At 38.8% G+C, this 22,550-nt stretch overlaps 1 protein-coding gene across 5 annotated transcripts in view; it reads left to right on the forward strand.

The window, feature by feature from the left end:
* Positions 1-17,577, forward strand: part of SWT1 (SWT1 RNA endoribonuclease homolog) — a gene marked incomplete at its 5' end in the record, with an annotated part of 101,980 nt that extends 84,403 nt beyond the window's left edge. For 3 of the 5 annotated variants that reach the window (XM_082702954.1, XM_082702956.1, XM_082702957.1), the window contains 2 exons: positions 3,514-3,578; positions 16,578-17,577. In XM_082702954.1, coding sequence (XP_082559080.1) covers positions 3,514-3,578; positions 16,578-16,707 — 195 coding nt within the window. In that variant the 3' untranslated portion in view covers positions 16,708-17,577. Of the gene's footprint in view, positions 1-3,513; positions 3,579-4,433; positions 4,632-16,577 lie in introns of those variants that run through there. The other 2 variants (XM_082702955.1, XM_082702958.1) reach the window with 1 other exon arrangement.
* Positions 17,578-22,550: the final 4,973 nt, after the last annotated feature.

Here is a 22,550-nt window from a genome sequence, read left to right on the forward strand (position 1 = left end):
GTCTTTTTTAAGTTTAGCACTTCCTATTGCTGGGAGTACTGGGAGAAATGCCTACGTGATTATGTATAAGACTATGTGGCTCTGATTCCCAGATTTTTAAAATCCTTTCTCTTAGCAGCACTTACTCCCTATACCAGTTACTACATTGGAGGGATTTCTCACATCATAAACATCACATTTGAGATCGTCTAAATCTTTTAAGATGTTTAGCTATTTTATTTTTATTATTAATTTTTAAAAATATTTTATTTATTTATTTGAGAAAGAGAGAGAGTGAGAGCACAAGCTGAGGGAGTAGCCGAGGGAAAGGGAGAAGCAGGCTCCCTGCCAAGCAGGGTCCCAAATGCGGGACATGATCCCAGAACACCGGGATCATGACCCGAGCTGAAGGCAGACTCTTAACTGACCGAGCCACCCACTCAACAGCCACTCCTGTTGAGCTGTTTTAATACTCAACTTTTGCCTTTTGTTCTTCATCTTTTAAGGAGTAAAACCTGTATAGCCATTTCTAGTACATGGCATTCATCATAAACAGTTCAACAAAGAATTGACACCAATTCCATAGTCAGCTCTATAGTCGTACCTCTGTTTACTGACAAAGGCATCTTTTAGCTCTTTTTTCCCTAGGAGTTAAAATTGGACATAGAAATGATGCTTAGCAGTGTAATTTTAAATGTCCCAAAATGAGTGGTTAAAAATGTATCGAGACTGATGAATATGATGCAAAGAGATATTGCAGGCTAGAACCTGTAGTATATATCATGAATTTGTGCTTCAGTTTTCCTTTATTAGTAGTAAATTAGCTGCCTACTTTTTAAGTCATGTGCTGTGACCTGGAGCTGTACAATCCTAACCCGCTGAGCCACCCAGGCATTGCCCCCCTCTTTTTAAGATGTTATTTGTTTATTTGACGGAGAGAGAAATCATAAGCAGTCAGAGAGGCAGACAGTTGAGCAGAGAGCCCGATATGGGGCTCTATTCCAGGACCCTGAGATCATGACCCGAGCCAAAGGCAGAGGCCTCTTGGAGCTGTACAATCTTTATACCTCAACTGTGCTCTGGGACAAATGTCTATATGTATGTGGGTGATTGCTTTTAAAGCTAAAGCTACATCTCGATACTTTTTTCTTCTAAAATTCTAAAAGCCCAAGGAACTATTTTGTATTCATATTTTTTATTCACATCAGGTTCAGAACCATTTCTTTAGCTGAGTTTTCCTCAACAGTTGATGGAGAACAGATTATTTCCTTCATCCTTTGATCAAACATCAGCAAGGTTGTTGACATTTGCCAGCCTTAAGTCTGCATACATTATAAGTCCTGGCATATTGGGACAATAGTGAAAATACCAGAGTCTTATTCACATGAGAGATCACACAAAGAAAAAGGAATTGGACTGTCTGACATGTCTATGGCATGTATATGTAAATGTATATCTTAAACATTTTTAGAAGATCTTTTATATTATCTATTTTTTTAAGGATTTTATTTATGTATCTGACAGAGAGAGAGATATCACAAGTAGGCAGAACAGTAGGCAGAGAGAGAGGAGGAAGCAGGCTCCCTGCTGAGCAGAGATCCTGATGTGGGGCTCGATCCCAAGACCCTGAGATCATGACCTGAGCCAAAGGCAGAGGCTTAACCCACTGAGCCACCTAAGTGCCCCTAGAAGATCTTTTAATAAAAATTATATAGTACCTAAAAATTAATTATAATTAATTTTATAGTCATTAAATCTAGTATTTTATTTTTATACCAATTCTTTAGACATTAAATCTAATATTAAATATTATATATAATTAACATAAAGCATATAATCTTAATTTTAAGAAAAAATTTAAGATTATATAGATTTAAAATGTTGTATTTAAAAACTACGGGAGGATGGGGTGCTTGGGTGGCTCAGTTGGTTAAACGTCTGCCTTTGGTTCAGGTCATGATCCCTGGGTCCTGGGATTGAGTCCTGCATTGGGCTTCCTGCTCAGTGGGGAACCTGCTTCTCCCTCTGCCTGCTGCTCCTCCTGCTTATGCTCTCTCTCTGACAGATAAATATATAAAATCTTAAAAAAATAAAAATAAAAACTATGGGGATACCTGCGCGGCTCAGTTGGTTGAGTGTCTGTGCAACTCTTGATTTTGGCTCAGGTCATGATCTCTCGGTCATGAGATCAAGCCCTGTAATGGGCTCTTCACTCAGTATAGAGTCTGCTTGGGATTCTCTCTCTCCTTCTCTCTCTGCCCCTCCCCCCACTTGCACAGGCACATGCACTCTCCCTCTCTCTGAAATAAATAATCTTAAAAAAAAACAGTATTTTTAACCTCTATTTAATGAAACATGTTCTATACAATATGATAATTTCCTCACCCCATAATTTATAACTATTTAAATATTTTTTAAGTAAATTGAGCTGAAGATAATCTCATTTAGTTTTCCATCACTAATTCAGAATTCATGAAAATTTAGGCACTGTGCTGTTTGTTATCTGATAAAAAGAATTTCTTAATATCCAGATCTTCCCCTGCACATAAGTAGAATATAACCTGAATTAATAGGAAGCCCCAAGAAATACAGGATTCCATCACTGTGTCCTCCACATGTGTGCCGTGGTGAGTCTTTGTATGATCAAGGACTTCTATATGTATGTTCTATATGTATCAAGGACTTAAACTTGTAAGTCCCAATACAGTATTGTAAATTATATCTCTGAATTATATTATGAACTTAAACATATTAGTTAAAACATTCAGACCTTGTTAGTCTGAAAGACGTATCTTTAGAAAATGTCTGCAAATAAAACTTTTTATAAAGTTAGTATTTAAATAAAAGAGAAGGCTCATCAGTAATAATTTTTGCAAGGGTCAGCCATAGTATTCAAATGTTGTGAAAGTTGAACGGTTAATTTTGTTTTTCAGCTTGAATTATTTCTAATGTTTAGGATATAAACAAGATGTGGCTGCTTCTACTTTTAAAATAGTCTACCTAAATGGACCCAAATCTACTCTACTCTAGTCCTTTAAATATAGAGTAATTTTAGCTTCTTAACATTTGCTTCTTTTAGAAAAGATATACTAAAGATGTGCTTTAGAAATCTTCTAAAACTCTAGGCTAATTGAAGCATGAATCTTTTGATGAGCGCCAGTAGGAATAAAATTTAATGTTGCATGGAGTACACATTTTTTTCTTTCCACTTGATCTACAGAGTGCTTATCTGCTCTGTTGTGATTCCCATAACCGCAGAATCCTAGATCACTTCTTCTGGTTCTATAAACAGATTAAGTTGTAACAAGAGGACTAGTACATTTACATACAGTTCAATATTGTGTAAAACATTGCGATCACTAACTGTGATTGTTCTTTTGATGCGTTGTGATCCTGAACTCGGGATTGTTCTTTTTTGTAAACGCTAGAAACTTGACATTCTGCTCCCTCAGAATCTGGGTCACTCTACTGGTGCTCTTACTGCTCATTTGACTCCATACACATTTTTAGTAACTACATCTTGGTTCTTTTCAGGTAAATAGAAATGTCCCATTCACTGCCCAGGAACTTTATGATTGTGTTTCACAGTCTGAGTATCGGTAAGTCCCATCTGTATTCTAGGTAATGCAGTTGTCATAAGTTTTTACTGTATACAGCACCACTTGGTGTGCTGGTGAAGGACTCTTTTTCGTGTCTGTACTGTACTATGCTTTTTTAATTATTTTGATATTTTATTTATGTTTTATTATTACATGAACTATATTTAGTTCATTATTAATGCATTATTTTTATTACATGTATTTTTTATTACATGTACTATATTTAGTATGTATTACATGTATTACTAATATATTAATAGTAATATTTATTAAAATAAATATTATTTTGTTACTACTACTGTTATTACTACAATATTTTTATTACTACTACACTAAGATTTTAATTATTTATTTATTAATTTATTATTTTATTATTATATTTCTTTACTAATATGAGATAGTTCATACATACCAGAAGAGCCGTGTGTGTGTGTGTGTGTGTGTGTATAAACATGGGTATAAGGTTTAACATGTTTCTCAGTATTTTTGGTCTCAAGGCTCCTTTATATTTTACAAAATTGTTGAAGACCCCACAGACCTGTTTTCTGTGTGGGGTCATATCTATATTTGCTATATTAGAAATTTCAAAATAATAACTAATTAATTGCATGTTAAGATAAGAAGCTTATAACTATGCAAAGAGTGAGATTCTTTATTTTTGTAAATCTCTTAATGTGTGGCTTCATAGAAGACAGATGGATTCCAATAGCTGCTTTTGAGTTTAGTCTGTTTTGATAATCACATGTCATGTATGACTGGGAAACTATCATACATTCTTGCAAGAATGAGATTGCAAAAGGCAAATTGTGTCTTGGTCTTGTTATGAAAATAGCTTTGACCTCTTTGACCTCACAGACCCTTTGAAAGACTTATTTTCCCCAGACCATGTTTTGAAGACACACTAGTACAAAGACTACTCATGCCTATCATTCATTGGACAGAATAGACCTTTCCCCAGCCCTGAGTGGATCCTTCCTTCCAGCCTCTCCTTAGAGATTTTGTGTTTATATTCTCATCTTTGTGGATGTATGTGTCAATAAAAATATGTTGATTAATTTTACCTGCTTTTGTACTTAATGGTATCATATATACTCTTTTAAAAATAATTTATAGCATTCATATGTAACAAGAAAGGGGGAAGCAATATAAATCTGATTCTTTAATATACAGGGTGTACATGTCAAGCCCTCCAGTCCTGAATGCCAGCAAACAAATTCATGAAGAACAAAAACCAACTTAACACTATCAGTGTTGCCCTCCAGTCTTATACTCCCCGTTCCCGTCCTTCTTTTTTGATTCAACATTGAGATTCATTCATGTGGTGGCATGGAACAGTAGTTGGTTTATAGTCAGTCCTACACTGACATAATCTATTCATTCCTAAATATCACCTCCATGCTATGCAAAATCATGCCAGAGAAGGACACTTGGGAAAAATGGGTCTAAGGCACATCATTTAACCCACTGAGCCACCCAGGTGCCCCTATATTAAGGCACATCATTTAAAAACTCAAGAGATACATTAAAAAAGAAGGTAGGAACCTAATCAAAGTGGCATCTGTTTTACAACATGTTAAATGGCTAAAATAGAAATATGTAAATGTGACTATAAATCTGACCCTTTTTGTTGAAAAAGAACCAAAGTTTGCTTGTGGAAGTGGCCCTTGGAATGGTTACAGCTTGTGGGTCAGTGAGAGTGGTGGAAGGAAGGTTATCTGAAATTGAACGTAAAGTCGCAACACCCAAAGTGAATGAGGTTCTGGTACATGTTTAAAGTGTGTGCACGTGTGTGTTTTGTGTATTCCTAAGTAGCTTGGTTGAGCTGGATAGTTTTCTCTGTTCCTCTGAAATTATATGTAAGAAAATGTGAAATTTGCATCATGTTCCAATTCTTCTTTGATACATCAGTGGTATTGGAACAAGTTCATGTGACGGTACTTCTACTGCCGTGTAATATGCCATTTCTGTCACTGAACTGAACTCATTTGCGCCTTTTAACTTGCATATATATCTGTGTTACTATAAAATTTTATGAGCAGGTACAGTGTTAACTATCAAGGTGCATCGGCTGTTAATCTAGACTGATAAATTTATTTGATGCCAAGACACAAGGATTGATAATTATGCACAAATGTTATTAAGTACAGCCATAAAAGCTCGCTTACTCACTAGATTAAGTTTTCCAAGAAAATCTAAAACCATTGGGCATGCATAGTCTGTAGTAGCTGGGAGTGAAAATGATTTTTTTACCTTAATCTTCAGACTGTCCCTCAGTTATACTCTACTATGGATCTTTACAGATAAGCCACATTGAAAGGTTTTGTGTACAAGAGATTTGTGTCAAAAGTATAGCATCTGTTGGGGCACCTGTGGGCCTTAATTCGTTAAACGCCCAACTCTTGATTTCCGTTAAAGTCATGATCTCATTGTCATGAAATCGAGTCCCACATTGGGCTCTGTGCTGGGCATGGAGCCTGCTTAAGATTCTCTCTCTCCCCCTGCCCACCCCCTAATCTCTCTCTCTCTCTCTGCCCCCCACCAAATACATACATATATACATAAATAAATAAAATAACATGTATCAAACTCAGCAATACATTAAAAAGAGTCATTCACCATGATCACATGGGATTTATTCCTGGGTTGTGAGAGTAGTTTAATATTTGCAAATCAACTTAATACATCACATCAGTAAGAGAAAGGATAAGAACCATGTAGTTATTTCAATAAACACAGAAAAGGCAGTTGACAAAGTTGACATCCATTCATGATAAAAACTTTCAACAAAGTAGGTTTAGAGGGAACATACCTCAACATAATAAAGGCTATCTGTGAGATGCTTACAGCTAATATCATGCTCAGTGGAGGAGAAATTGAGAGTTTTACCCCTGAGGTCAGGAACAAGACACTTTTTTAAAAGATTTTATTTATTTGAGAGAGAGAGAGCACTCAAGGATGAGCAGGCAGAGGGGGGTGGAGAGCCACATGCTGGCCTCCATCCCAGGACCCCAAGATCATGACCTGGGCTGAGGGCAGCTGCTTAACCAACTGAGTCACCCAGGTGCCCCAGGAACAAGGCACTTTTATTAAATATAATACATTGTACGGAAAGTCCTAGCCACAGCAGCCAGACAACAAAAAGAAATAAAAGGCATCTAAATTAGCAAGGAAGTAGCCAGACTTTCACTATATGTAGAAAACCCTGAAGATTCCACCAAAAAACTACTAAAACTAGTAAGTGAATTCAGCAAAGTCACAGGATACAAAATCAATATACAGAAATTGTTGCATTTCTGTACACTAATAAGCAGTAGAAAGAGAAATTAAGAAAATAATCCCATTTACAGTTGCACCAAAATCCATAAGGAATAAACCTAACCAAAGAGATAAAAGACCTGTACTCTGAAAACTATACAACACCGGTGAAAGAAATTGGAGATGACACAAAGAAGTGGAAAGGCACTCCATGCTCATGGACTAGTATGATATTGTTCAAGTATCTATATTACCCAAAGCAGTCTACAGTTTTAATGCAATCCCTAACAAAATACCAAGAGCATTTTTCACAGAGTTAGAACAATCAAAATTTGTATGGAAGCTCAAAAGACCCCAAAAATCAAAGCAGTCTTAAAAAAGCAATGCAAAGCTGGAGAATTGGTTTTGGACTTCAAGTTATATCACAGAGCTGTGGTGATCCAGACAGAATGGTCCCAGCACAAAAACAGACACACAAACCAATGGAACAGAATAGAAAACCCAGAAATGAACCCACAGCTATATGCTCAATTCCTCTTCAAGAAAGCAGGAAAGAACGTCCAGTGGGGAAAAGTCTCATCAACAAATGGTGCTGGAAATACTGGATCACTTTCTTACACTGTACATAAAAATAAATTCAAAATGGATTAAAGACCTAAATTGAGACAGGAAACCATAAATATCCGAGAAGAGAACACAGGCAGTAATTTCTCTGACATTGACCTGAGCAAACGTTTCTAGATATGTCTCCCGAGGCAAAGGAAACAAAAGGAAAAATAAGTTATTGGATGACATGAAAATAAAAAGATTCTGACAGCAAAAGAAACAGTCAACAAAACTGGAAGGCAGCCTACTGAATGGGATAATATATTTGCAAATGACATATCCAGTAAAGTGTAAGTATCCAAAATGTATAAAGAACTTATAAAACTTAATAGCCCCCCCCCCCGAATAATCCAAATGAAAGATGGGCAGAAGAGATGAACAGACGTTTCTGCAAAGAAGCCATACAGATGGCCATCAGACACATGAAAAAATGCTCAACATCACTCAGGGAAATGTAAATCAAAACTACAAGTTACCACCTCTACTGTCAGAATAGCTAAAATAAAAAATAGAAGAAACAAATCAGGTGTTGATGAGGATGTGGAAAAAAAGCAACACTTGTGCACTGTTGGTTGGAATGCAAACTGGGGCAGGCACTGTGGAAAAAAGTATGGAGATTTCCTCAAACAGTTAAAAATAAAACTACGGTATGATCCAGTAATCGCACTACTGGGTATTTACCCAAAGAATACAAGGTCATTAATTCAAAGGAAGGATACATGTGCCCCTATGTTTATTGCAGCATTGTTTACAATAGCCAAGTTGTGGAAGCAGCCTCAGTGCCCATGAATAGATGAACAGATAATTGAATGGAACTCAGCCATCAAAAGAGAAATTTTGTCATTTGCAATGCCATGGATGAAGCTAGATAGTATATTAATGCTAAGTGAAATAAATCAGAGAAAGACAAATACCCTATGATTTCACTCATCTGTGGAATTTTAAGAAACAAAACAAATGAGCAAAGGGAAAAGAAAAAGAGAGAGGCCAACCAAGAGACAGACTCTTGCCTATAGAGAACAAACTGATGGTCACCAGATCGGAGATGGGTGAGGGGATGGCTGAAATACGTGATGGGGAGGAGGGCGCTTGCTGTGATGAGCGCTGGGTGATGTAGGGAAGTGTTGAATCACTAAATTGTTCATCTGAAACTAATACTACACTGTAGGCTAGCTAACTGGAATTAAAATTAAAACTTAAAATATATAATGTCTGTCAATGTTGGCCAATATTTTTGAGTTGGGCACTTAACCAACAGAGCCACCCAGGCATCCCAACCTTAGCCATATTTGTGAAGGTAGAGAAAGCTCACTGTGGAGGACTTGGAGGGCAGAGTCCCTTGCAGGATGGCTCCAATCAGATGTCTAAAATTATTTTGACTTTACTGTTGGAACAGTTGGGTTTTTTTTTAATGGGGTGGCATATTGAATATTCAGATTTGAAGTAGTTGTAGTTGGCTTTTTCTTCTTTGTCTTATCACTTTTTTGCCAGGGATTTGAAGTATGATGTCAATTAATAAGCTCCCTCTTATACCCAAAAGGATGATTTTTGAAGAGAGATGAAATATATCTAATATCTTGAATACATAGAAAAATGGCAATTGCTGCTTAGAAGGCTTTTGGCAAAGAGCTTTTAGATTTGTTACTGTGTTGTTGTTTTTTTTAAAATCATGTGCTGTCTCCAGAATGACCAGTAGCTCTCAGACTTGCCTCAGATGTGCTCTGTGGCTTGTGGTTTTCAAATAAGCTGCCGAATGAGAGAGGTCCTTTTGGTTTCTGTGGCATACTAGACACAGGGCCAGATGCACCAGAGGAAAGGTGGCAGAATTTTTCTGGGACACAGAGTTGAAAACAGAAGAATAACTTAACTTGCAGACAACGGACCACTTTGGGGAATGCTGAGGAAAATGATTACTTATGTTGTCTGATTTAGAAATCTGGCTTTTTTTTTTTTTTAAGATTTTATTTATTTATTAGACATAGAGAGAAAGATCACAAGTAGACGGGGGTGGGGCGGGGGGGGGGGAAGCAGGCCCCCTGCTGAGCAGAGAGCCCGATGTGGGGCTTGATCCCAGGACCCTGAGATCATGACCTGAGCTGAAGGCAGAGGCTTTAACCCACTGAGCCACCCAGGCGCCCCTGGCTTTTTTTTTTTTTAATTTATAAAATGTTCGTGGTGAAAGAGGAGACTGTTGATATGCCTACCACCACATTTATTGAAACAGAGAAGTAATTCAATAGCTCAAGAACAGAAAACTCTCTCATAGGTTCTGATAAAGTAAGGAAATAAGGTTCAGAATGCAAGTAGCTTTGATCAGACATTGAATTCCAAGACCCAGCAGATAGAACCTTGATGTTTATGTCTATAAATAAGTTTGTGTTTTGTCTTCTGTAGTTTGTAGAATTTTCCAGAGGGCTTTTGTGCTTGTGCTGCCGCTTACCCTGAGCAGACAAGGAGCTGGCCTAGAATATCCAAGATGGTAAATTAATAAGATAATCAAATAGATGGCCAAACAAGTATCCTGGGTGATCACTTTCATATGGTTGAGAAATAAGGTAGCTGCAGCCTGCAGTTTGCTTTGTTTGCCCTGAGAGTGCCCGAACCGCGTGTTCTAGCATGTGGGCAAGGCCAGTCTCGAAGGTCACTTTTTTCTGTCTGAAATGCAAGTTAGTTGTGACATCAGCATCCTGAAGTAACATCCAGACAGTATGCTGCCTAAACCGGCCTGTGAGTCAGAAGCTGCTTGCTTTTCCTTAGGGCAGGTGCTTTTGGGAATGACTGCTTTCTGATGCCAGGAATCAACTCCATGGTAGTATCTTCTAGATTACCTTAGAGTTGTAGTTCACTTCCTTGTGGTTCCTGGGCCCGAGTATCAGCAGCATCTGGGGACTTGGAAGAAATGCAGACTCGAAGACTCTACCCTGAACCTTCTGTGTCAGAAACTCTGGAGGGTGGAGCCCGGCCGTCTGTGTTGTCCACGCCTGCAGGGAACAATCCAGTTGGAGAATCCTTGCATTAAATGAACGACCTGGTCTGTCCAAGAAGCCTTAGACAGAAAAGAGCCATGGAGAAAAGTAATCTGCAAACTACATTTAGCCCTTCAACACTTCTGCTTTAATTAGAAGAGAAAGACTGTTTTCTGTGTCTGTAGGTAGCAGTAATAGTTTGCAGTAAACTCAACTAATTTTTTTTTTAAGATTTTATTTATTTGACAGAGAGATAAGAGATCACAAGTAAGCAGAGAGGCAAGGCTGACGGAGAGGGGGAAGCAGGCTCTCCACTGAGCAGGGAGCCGGATGCGGGGCTCGATCCCAGGACTCTGGCATCATGACCTGAGCTGAAGGCAGCTGCTTAACCCACTGAGCCACCCAGGCTCATTATTTATGACAGAAGTTACTACAAAATAAACATAGGCACTTTTTTCTTTTTTTTTAATTGAGATAAAAGTCGCATAAATGAATTAGCCATTATAAAGTGTACTGTTTAGGGATATTTAGTGCATTCACTCTCTTGTGCAAGTCATCCCCTCTCTCGGTCCTGAGACATCCTCGTCGCCCCAGAGGAAAGTCTGATGCCCAGAAAGCCTTTATTCCGCCTTCCTCCCTTCCCCCAGACCCTGCAACCCCTCATCGGCTTTCTCTCTATGGATTTGTGTGTTTTGAATGTCTCTTACAAATAGAATCCTACAACCCGTGACCTTTTGTATCTGGTTTCTGTGACTTAGCTTCATAGTGTTGAGGGTCATCTATGTTGTAGCATGTGTCAGTATTTTCGCTGCTTTCCTGGCCCAGTGAGACTCCATTGTGTGGACAGGCCGTGCTGTGTTTCTCGACTTGTCTGTTGATGGACACCGGGATAGTTTTCACTTTTGGACTGTTGTGAAGTGTTGCTGTTTGCATACAAGCATTTGCATTCTTCCAGTTCCTTCAGATTGGGGGTGGAGGGTATGTACCTGAGAGTGGAATTCTGCATTTAACTTGTTGAGGAGCTACTGCCTTTTTTTCCTGGTAGCTGCACTGTTTTACCTTCCCACCAGCAATAGATGAAGGTTCCAGTTTTTCTGGATCCTTCACAAAATTTATTTTCTTTTATTTATTTATTTTTTTGATGACAGCTGTCCAAATGAGTGTGAAGTGTGATCTCTTGATTTTGATTTGTATTTCCCTAAGTTCTGATGATGTGGAGCATCTTTCCATGTGCTTATTGTCTGTCTTTGGAGAAATGTCTATGCAAGTCCTTTGCCCATTTTTCAGTGGGCCATTTTCTTGCTGTTGTTGAGTTATAAGAAATCTTTCTGAGGAGTCTGGCTCCAAGCCAGAATCCTACGTGTGAGCTTCCAGGCCTGACATGAGGTGTTTCCAAGGCTTTGTCTGGTGGGCTCCCCTGGGGAAAAAGCTGCGTTCCCCATTCCAGATTTGGCACACAGCCAGTGTATGGCTCTCTTCTGGAGAGAGTTATGGGCAAAGCCCAGGCCCCCTCCCCCTAAGCTTGCATGCATATCTGCATTCCTAGCCCAGGCAACTTCCATTTGGTGGAAGGCACTTCTGAGAATTTTTTGGAGGCCTTGGCCGAGGTATTTTTCTCCTCTCTGACTCAATGGGTTTCTATTCCTATTTCCTTTGCTATGTTCTGAATGTTTGTGTCCCTCCCGAATTCATATGTTGAAATCCTGTTGCCCAAAGTGATGGTCTTAGAAGGTGGGGCCTTTGGGAGGTGATTAGGTCATGAGGGTTGAGCCTCATGAATGGAGTTAATAATGCTCTCATAAAACAGGGCTGTCACCAGAATGTGACCCTGATGGTGCCTTGATCTTGGGCTTCCAGTCTCCAGAACTGTGAGAAATTAATTTCTGTTGTTTATAAGCCTCCCACTCTTGGTATTTTGTTATAGTAGCTGGAATGACCTAAGACCCCCACCTCTCAGTCCCCTGGGTCCATGAAGAGATAGGAGCCTTACTTTTGGGATCCTCAGCAATGAGATTATGTCCCCTGTCTGCACTGTATATCATTTGGCCCTAAGCCAGTTCCATTCTATAAGGAAAAATGGAGCACTAGGGCACTGGGACCTTTAACTTTGTCTCTTGTTTGCAGTGTCACAGTAAATGAAAAAAGTTGATTTTATTTTCAGTTTAGCTTCTTGTTCTTATTAACCAGCATGGTACCTGGCAGCTTGACGTGTTACATGTTCTGGGTATTAGACCCCATCAGATATATAATTTGCAAATACTTTCTCTCTATACATTGTCTTTTCACTTCTTTGATAGCACTCTTTGATACACAAAAGTTCTTAATTTTTTTAAAGATTTTATTTATTTGAGAATGAGAGAGAAAGAGAGAGAGCATGGTGGGGAGGGTCAGAGGGAGAAGCAGGCTCCCTGCTGAGCAGGGTGCCCGACCAGGGACTCTATCCTCGGACTCCAGGATCATGATCTGAGCTGAAGGTAGTTGCCCAACCAACTGAGCGACCTAGGGACCCAAAAGTTTTTAATTTTGTTGAAGTCCAATTTGTGTGTTTTTTCTTGTATTTCCAGGGCTTTTGGTATCATATCTAACAGTCCACTGCCAAAGCTAAACTCATGAATGTTTCTAGAATTTTATTATTTAGCTCTTACAGTTAGGTCATTGATGCATTTTTGTATATGATGTGAGGTAGGGGTCTGACTTTGTCCATTTGCTTGTGGATATCAAGTTGTCCTAGCACCAAATGTTGAAGAGAAAAAAAAAAATTGTTTTTTTCTTTTTCCCCCCATTGAATGATCTTGGCACCCTTGTTGAAAATCAGTCAACCATGTATTTGAGATTTATTTCTGGGCTTTAAGTTTGTTCCTTTGGTCTGTATGTCTGTATGCCAGTACCACTGTTTTGATGAAAGTTGCTTTGTATTTTGAGTTTTCAAAATTGGGAAGTGGGAGTCCTCTAAACATTGTTTTTCAAGATTTGACTATTTGGGGTCCCTTGCAATTCAATGTGAATATTTGGATCAATTTTTGTAAAAAAAAAGATTGGGAGTTTGATAAGGATTTTGTTGACTCTGTAGATTGTCTTGGGGAGTATTATCATTGTCTTCCAATTCATAAGCATGGTATGCCACTAGTTTAGGTCTTTAATTTCTTTTGGCAATGTTTTATGGGTTTTAGTGTACAAGTCTTATGCCTCTTTGAAGTTATTTCTAGGTGTTTTACTTTTTTTCATGCTATTGTAAATGGAATTGTCATTTCCTTTTCTAAGTGTCCATTTCTAGTGTATGGAAATGCAGTTAGGGTGCCTGGGTGGCTCAGCCAGTTAAGCATCTGACTCTTGGTTTTGGCTCAGATCTTGATCTCAGGGTGGTATGCTCGAGCCCTGCGTGGGGCTCTGCACTCAGTCCAGAGTCAGCTTGAGATTCTCTCTCTCCCTGTCCCCCTTCCCCACTTGCTCTTGCTCTCTTAATAAAATAAATAAATAAATCTTAAAAAAAAAAAGAAAGAAAGAAAAATACAATTGATTTTTTTGTTTGTTGATTGAATTAGCTTATTCTAACCGGTATTTTGTGGTTTCTTTAGTATCTATAAATAGGGATAATTTTACCTCTTTGATTATAATTTGTATGTTTATTATTATTTGTTTTTTGTGCCTAATTGCTCTGGCTAGAATTTTCAGTACAGTGTTGAATAGAAGTGGTGATACGTGGGCATCCTTGTCTTGTTCACGATTTTAGGGGGAAAGCTTTTCGTCTTTACCATTGAATATGCTGTTAGCTGTTATGCCATTTTTTTATTAGCGTTACATTGTATTCCATTTTCCTTCATTTGAGATATACACTGCAAATAAATAGAAAAGTTCAGAGATTTGTAAAACAAATATCCAATGTAGACTTTCTTCTTGAACCTAGAAAGAATTTTGGAAAAACTGTCATTAGATCATTTAAGTTCACTACTGCCATGCCATTTTGACAAAAGTAGCCATGGACATGAATCAGATAACCACTAAAATTATTTTTAAATTGATTTGCTCAAATTTCCAGTTTATTTTGACCTGAGACTTGGTCAAAGCGAGTTTGATACCCATAATAGGACAATTCAGGGAAACTGGCAGTTTTGTTGAAATCTCTTGAGCCACATAGAATTACAGAACTAGAAGCAAATTCCAGTCTTGAGCTCTCTTCCAGAACAGAGTAGGAGTTGGGATTGTTTAGTTTGCAAAAGAGAAATACGATCACTATGAGACATAAAATATTTGTACTCTGAGATAATGAGTCTTTTTTTGAATTTAGGCAACTCATATCAGAGAATGGTTTTTTTGTTTTTGTTTTGTTTTGTTTTTATGTCCAAGGAAGAACTTTCTAGAAATTAAGAGAGACGAAATGGGCTACCTCTCAGAATTGTGTGTGCTCTCACAACTTGGTGAAAGCCAACATGATATGACTCAACCAGAAATGCTGCAGAATATTAGGCAAAGGCATTAGGGTGCTCCCACATCTGATATTCTGCCAGTCTACATAAAAGCCCTGGGGATAAGGAACTTAAGAATTCCTGTCTTAATACAGTAGAGATCAAGCGTACACGATGAAAAACACATGCTACTTTCCTCAGTCAGCAATGACAACTTGCTGCAGAAGAGAGAATCTGTAGGTGATAATCCCCTGTGAGAATGCTGACTCACACACACGAAGACACCAGATGCCAGTAGGATGAAAAGAGGAGAGAGAGCTCACTTCTAAACTGTGAGAGGAGGGGAAAAAAGAAGAAAGACAAGACACAGAAATAGGTTCAAAGTCTAGTTGTAAAGGGTTCCCCCCACCACATGTGGAATAAATCACCAAGAGCAGGAATGGGCCCTTTTTGTTTCATTTTTAAGTTTATGAGAAAACTTACTTGTGTTAGATAATTTATGAGAAAACTAAGATGGTATTTCATGCAGTTTTTCTAAAATCCTTTCTAGGTACAAGAAGAAAATCTAGTGGGTATTTGTTTTACAACATCTCTCCTATTTGGGGATCTCTTAGGGTCTTCCAAAAATCATTTTCTGAGTAGTTATGAAGAATTGACGGCAACATAACATTACTTGTAAGCACCGTAAATATAGGAAACAGGACTAGAGCAACACAAAACCAAAAGTCAGCTTTTGGGCAGTGTCAGAGAAACCACACATCTTGAGGAAGTGAAGCTGCTCAAAATATGGTGTATTTCCTTTTGCTGTCACTACTACCTCTCGTCCTAATCCCTGAATTCCGAAGGGGGGTGGGGCAGTGGAGAGAGGTGGCTAGTGGTCCTCCCCAACACAGTGGAAATGGCCAGAGAATCTTAGAAGCCAAGAAACTAATAGCAGTGTAATTTACATTTAAAAACCGGCCATTTCTCCAACACCTAATGTGCCAGATACTTTCACTGGTTATTCTTCATGAGCTTATATAGACCATCTCCCAGTAGACTTAAATAGGTTTCCATGAGATTTGGACTCTAGACATCAGATGTGGTGGGTTGGTGCTCTGATGACTTGCACATCCCGTAGATTGTAGGCCCAAGTCAGCTTCTGAGAGACAAACTAGGCTTAGTCTTAGATAAAACTCCGAGTTGGCATGGCGTATAATAGGCATTGCTCCCTGCTTCCCTGCCTCTGGCTCAGAGTAATTAGTTAATACTCATTTGTTAATTTAGCAGTTCTTTTTAAGAGCCGAAGCTCTGTCCACTTGCCATCTCCTCTCCATTATCTGCTCCTGTCAGGAGGTGTACCCTCTTAGTATCCTCCAGGCTACTCGTTTTTTTCGTTAAGACAACACTCTGTGATCTAGGCTACAGCATTGCTTATGCTTTGGATTAGAATGCCATCTCATCAGCCCATCTCCTGCTGGGAGAAGTCCCTTAGAGACCATACAAAGGACTATTTTTAAGCATCCAACTTTGCTTGTTTGCAGGAGGTCTGCCATGGGAACCCTTAGTCCCGAATTCTAGGAATTGTACCAAGATCTTTTCCATGTTGACTGAGAAATCTGTGCTACTAAGTGCTTATCTCCCCCATGCTGTTTTGTCTGTACTAAGAAACTATAACTCTTAACTGTCAAAGAATGTATTCAAATCCCAGTGTTGTCCTCTTGTATTAATACTTTTTCATTTATCTGACTGGCTGTCTGGCAGTGATTTAACATTTCTTTACCCCCTAGGGAAAAGTTAACCATTGGATGCCACCAGCTGGTTGAGATGGAATGTTCCATGCAGCAGTGCAGTGCCTCTGTCTATAGGGAGGCCCAAAGCAGGGGATGGTGTGAAGACACGCTCAACTATAGGACCTAAATGCTGATCTGTAACTTCAAAGGAATTGCAGTTGTCTGCAAGAACAAGAGTAGCCTTCAGCCTTTTGAGTCAAACCCAAGAGACTTGTAAAAAATGCCTCATAGGTGCAAGAAGGTGGTTGCCTATTGCTGAAAATCTCATTGCAATTCTAAAAAGCCTAAATGCATCCATTGTGGGATAAACTATGGACTCAACTCATTGGAGTTAACAGTACTTCCCTACCTCTACTCCGGACACTGAGCCAGTTTGTCTGAAGGAAAGGAGAGCCATCTTTTTAATCGTCTTACGGCAGGAGCCCCTTTGGCATCTGTGGACGGCCTGGGGGCAGGGGATTCCCATCTCTCTCAATCCTAAGCATGGGTCCATGACTAGAGACCCTTCCAAACCTCAAGAATTAGGACACGGCCATGCTCATCCTGCCACACAAGAAATCTTACCCTGGGCTGTTTTAAGATCAAATCGTCTTCCCTATAGACCTGATGAATTTAACACATGTCCCTTCCACTTCCGCTAAGGTAATGTAAGTAGAATTTTTACTTCAGCTTGTACTTGCTATATAGTTTTCTTCTCTTCTTCCCTGGGTTTGTCACTTTTCAGTGCAATTCTAATGGGAAGAGCAGGGGAGACCTCTATACTGATTTTTCCCTTAAATGTGAAGGAGCATGGATTTATGGGAGTAGGTGGCAGGGAATTCATATTTGCCTCTAGCTAAACCAAGTGTTATAATTGACTTCTTAGTTATAGAGTAAGCTGGAAATCCTTGTTTACTAGAGCATATTATGCTTTTGTTAATACATTAGATTAAATCTAATTTGCTATTCTATGGTGTTAATTTATTTTTTACAAAACAATAAATTTTATTTTTAGTACGATTTTGCTTTTTCATTTTACTTCCAAATTGTGTTTCTGAACTGTGACAAGGTATGATGATAAATCAGCCCTCTCCAGTAAAAGAGAATCTACCCAAGATGCTCGCAGTCAGTCTCTGCAGGACCCGCTGAGCTGTATGTTTGCATCGGAAGCCGCACCCCTACCTGGGGCTCCAATGACATTAGGGATAGGAATAAGAGCCATGTGGGAGAAGCTTCCAGAGGATCTTCGCTCTCTGCAAAAAACATTCCCTCCACCCTGAAGTTTTTTCAGATCTTTAACCCTCAGCTGCTTCTGGTGGTGGTTCCTGGGCTTTGGTTCTGCTGTTGCCTCTCTCTCCTTTTTGCTTCTTATCTTTTTAACATAGGTTGTGATTTTTAGGAATTTCTCTCCTGCACTTTCACATGTGCATATAGATTTTATCTTAATTTATGTATCTTTTCCTTTGTACAGTAATTTGTCAATTTCAACCTCCAAATTTTTTTTTTAAAGATTTTATTTATTTATTTGACAGATAGAGATCACAAGTAGGCAGAGAGGCAGGCAGAGAGAGAGAGGAAGGGAAACATGCTCCTCGCTGAGCAGAGAGCCGGATGCGGGGCTCGATTCCAGGACCCTGGGATCATGACCTGAGCTGAAGGCAGAGGCTTTAACCCACTGAGCCACCCAGGTGCCCCTCAACCTCCAAATTTTTAAATATTTTACTGATATGTGAAGATGTTTTCCTCTGACTTCCTAGTGTTTTTGTTCTTTTTAAACATTCTTTTAAACATGTTTAGGCTTTGTTTCTTTGAAATGTCAGGTTTCTTTGTTGCCTTTTTTTTCTAATTGTAACCGTTGTTTTTTTTTTTTTAATCTAATCTTAATTTTATACTTTAACTATTATACTGTACTTTTCTGTTACATGCTAGTATAATGCAGTTTAGGATTCCCTCTCCCTTCCTCTTTCTTTTTTGGATCTCTCCTCTGGATTGAGATAACTCAGTTGACCTAAGGATCATAAACTCTACCTTGCAAAACACATTTGTTTTGGTGGAAGATCCTTGGGAGAGGAACTTAACAGTTCTAAAATCTCCATTCTTCATTATGTATGCCTGTTGTATTTTGGGTAGAAGCCATCCTAAGCATGCCAGTAGGGACAGATGAGGGAAGTGAACACAGGGGAAGGGGTTTTCTACATGATGCCTTTGGCCTTGCCTTAGTGAGGAGTCCTTAGTAACTTCATGAGGGACATCCATGAGGATTATCCCAGCAAAGTTTCTGGCACCATTTTCCACTAGCCTTTTCCAGTTTACTTTTACCAAAGATAATGCACTTCCTGAGATTAGGGAGGATCCTTTGGGTGTAGCAGCCCCAGCAATTCCAGCATTCTGGGCCAATCGGAATGCTGGTGTTTCGTGCCCTACTGGGATTTTGTTAGTCCCTGTAGTAAGCAATTTGCGACTGCACAGATTAAAACCTCACAGATGGTCAACTTCAGTTTCCTGTTGTGGTCTTTGCCTGTCACCTGAAGGGCAAACCTGAAGCTTGTTTCCTTTATCTTTTGACCGTCACCTTCAGGGAGAACGGGAATCTTTTCACTCTTTAGTGTAGACCCAGATTTCTTTAGATGGGTGTCTTGATCTACTTCGGATCACTTTGTTCGTACTTTCTGACAACCCACCCATCTCCTGGAGCCCTTTTGAAACATCCTTTCTTATCCAATGAGTCAGCATGAATTTCTCTTTTCTTTTTAAGAGGGAATATATCTCACTGTTGAGAAATTAAATACATCTTCCACTCTCAGTAAGTGATGCCACGCAAAGCCCTTTTCTGGTTTAGACTGAATTGACAGGCCAGTCAGCCTCCCAGTTAATGGCTCTTTGGCTATTTTACCAATAAAACCCACTCCAGTGAAAACACCACTATGAACTTGAACAATTACCAGCTATGAAACTATAGGGTGAGGTGGCTCAGTGCCCCTATCTACAAACTTGTCTCACATGTTAATTCTTTTAGTTCTAATCTTTCCTTAGCTTTTGCAATTCTACTGTAGTCTGATGGTTATGGGTTAAACTACATTAGCTCGGTATATAATCCTTGCAAGGCCAGTGGGAATCAATGGTTCCCAGCTGGGATTTCCAGCAAGGTAAAATAGGCTGTTTCCTAGTCCCCCTTTTAGAGCCTTCTCCTTTAAAGGTTTGATACCTTTTGGGGGGCACCTGGGTGGCTCAAGTGATTCAGCAACTAACTCTTGGTTTTAGCTCAGGTGGTGGTTTCAGGGTCCTGGTATTGAGCCCCACATTGGGCACCATGCTCAGCAGAGCCTGCTTGTCCCTCTCCCTCCATTCCTCCTCCTGCACACTAAGAAAAAAAAAAAATTTTAATGTTTGGTGTCCCTTTGGTTAAACTAGTTTTGAGTTTTGCCAAAACACAATTGCATCATCACCAGCATGATTAAAATATGAATTCCATTGCTCCACAAGACTTCATCTTTTTAATTCCCAAGTAGTATTTCATTGCATGGATGCACCAAATTACCCATTCAGCAGTTGGAAGGCTGTTTGAGTTGGTGACTGAATAAAGCCGCTATACTCACATACAGGTTTGGGAGTGAACAGGTTCTCATTTCACTTAGGTCAATACCTAGGTAAGTGATTACTGTGTCATAGGGTATTTTGTTGGAAACTGCCAGTTTTCCAAAAGTGACCTTCCAATTTTGATTCCTCCAGCAATTTGAGTTCCATTGATCTGCATCCCAACCAGAATTTGATACTGTTTTAACAGGTGTGTATGTAACTCTACTGTCTCCATTTCCCCGGTTTAGGACAGTGGGCATCTTTTCATGTGCTTATTGGAATCCATTTATTTGGTAAAGTGTCTTGTTTAAATCTTTTCCCCATTTACTTTTTGTTGTTGAGTTCTGGGTACCAGTCATTATCAGGCATTTTCGTTCAAGCCTGGACCTTTAAAGACTCAGTACCACCTGTTTGAGACAAAACACTTGCTTAATGCAATCAATTTTATCAATTATAAGATCTAGAGATCTTTGATTTGGGAGTAGCTTTAATGGATAGTTGGCCCTGCTAATTACTGAACTAGTTACATTTGGTAGGTGCCTTTCAACTTTTAATCTGGCAGCTTATTCACTTGCTGTACATTTCATTCAGTTCATCTTGTGTCATCCCTCATTTCTTTCTTTCATCCAAGTTTGGTACTGTGTGTCCCTTTTTCCCAAGCTAAAATTACTCCCTTTGTTCACTTTGAGCAAATGTGTAGCCATCTATTCAGACATATACCCTTTTTAGATTCTTAAATTCCCCCCAGGTATCAACCCTATACACACTTAGTAACTGAGCTTTTGCTTCTCGCTCTTATTCAACCCGCAGGAACACATGGAGCTATTAGTGAAGCTTCAATATTCTGTTGGCCATTGTGCTAGGACTTGTTGCTCAGTGCATCATTTTACAACTGAGAACATTCTGGTTTCACTATGAAAGAAACTGGTACTTCAGAGAATTCCTTGTTAACCAACTGATGCTTCCTTCCTATTTCTTGATTTTAAAAAAATGAATAAATGTGACATGTAACACTGTTAAGTGTAGGGTGTATAGCTTACTTTGATGCATTTTTATATTGCAACATGACTGCCATGGAGTGATACTTACCACATTACATAATTATAGCATCACATTATCTATACTCATCATACTGTACATTAGATCTCAGGTTTATTTATTACTCATTACAAGTCTGTACCCTTAAACACCATCACTCTTCTCCAACCCCCCCCCCCCCCAATCCTCTGGTAACCACCATTTTACTACATACATTGATGTTTCCTTGCATTTCCCTTTTTCTTTTAGTTTTTTAAAAATCACCCAGTTAATACACCTATAGTCATTTAATGAAAGACTCTTCAAAGACAAAATTTTCTGTGATCTCATATTCTTCCAAAGGCAACGCTGAAGTTGCAGAAATACCCTCCCAGGGACTCTTTCTCTGTTACTTACTTCAGTTTTAAGAATTTTAAGATCTGGAGAAATTACAGGGTACATATCCTAGAGTATTAAGCAAGGATTGTAGGACTGTATCACACTTCCAGATCCAATTTTTTCCTCTAGAATAGAAGGAATTATTTAAAAAAAAATTTAACATATAATGTATTATTTATTTCAGGGGTACAGGTCTGTGAATCAATAGTCTTACACAATTCACAGCACTCTAAAAGATAAGGAATTCTAAAACATGTTGAAAGGGAAAGCATGTAAGATGTACTAGAGGCCAAAAATCAAAACCCTACAATAAAATTCATGTGTGAGTATAACAAATTATTAATTCAAGCAGGTATTTTATGGTTTTGCTACTGTTTTAGTCATCTAGTACGTTTAAGGTATAGGGTAGTTATTACCAGTGTTCTTTCTAAACTACCCCCAAAACCCATACTGATGGTAAAAACATTTTTTAAATTTTCTCCTTCCCTCAAGAAAAACATGTACCTTTTAGATGGAAATAAATATAAACAAATGGTCAATGAGCACTTTCCCTCCCCTTTATGGGAGCTTCTAACATACTTAAAAAGCATACTTTTAACCACCAAACTACCTGTTTGGCATCAATAATATAGAAAAACTCTGACCCAGAGTATTCACACCTATTATTTGCTTAATGCTACTTAGGAATTAAGAAGTAATTTCAAATATTTCACTGCTGAATCCCCCAACTAAGATTTTATTTCCTTGGCCTAAACAGAACATATACAGATCCATTTAAAAAAATAGTCATCCTACAAGGCAAATTCAAATCTGCCAACCTGCTTTTAATCCAGAACCAAACCAGCAATAAATAAAGTCATTGACTACATAGCCACCAGGGTGAGCTTTCTTGATGGTGCTTTATGGAATAAATGAAAGAAGGTGTCTAAGTACCAGTGGAATAATTTTCTTTCTAACCCAAGTTAGCCACTGATTGTCATCTTGTCCTAGTTGGCTCGT

This window comes from Mustela nivalis (assembly GCF_964662115.1).
Source record: "Mustela nivalis genome assembly, chromosome: 16".
In the NCBI taxonomy this organism is placed as follows: domain Eukaryota; kingdom Metazoa; phylum Chordata; class Mammalia; order Carnivora; family Mustelidae; genus Mustela; species Mustela nivalis.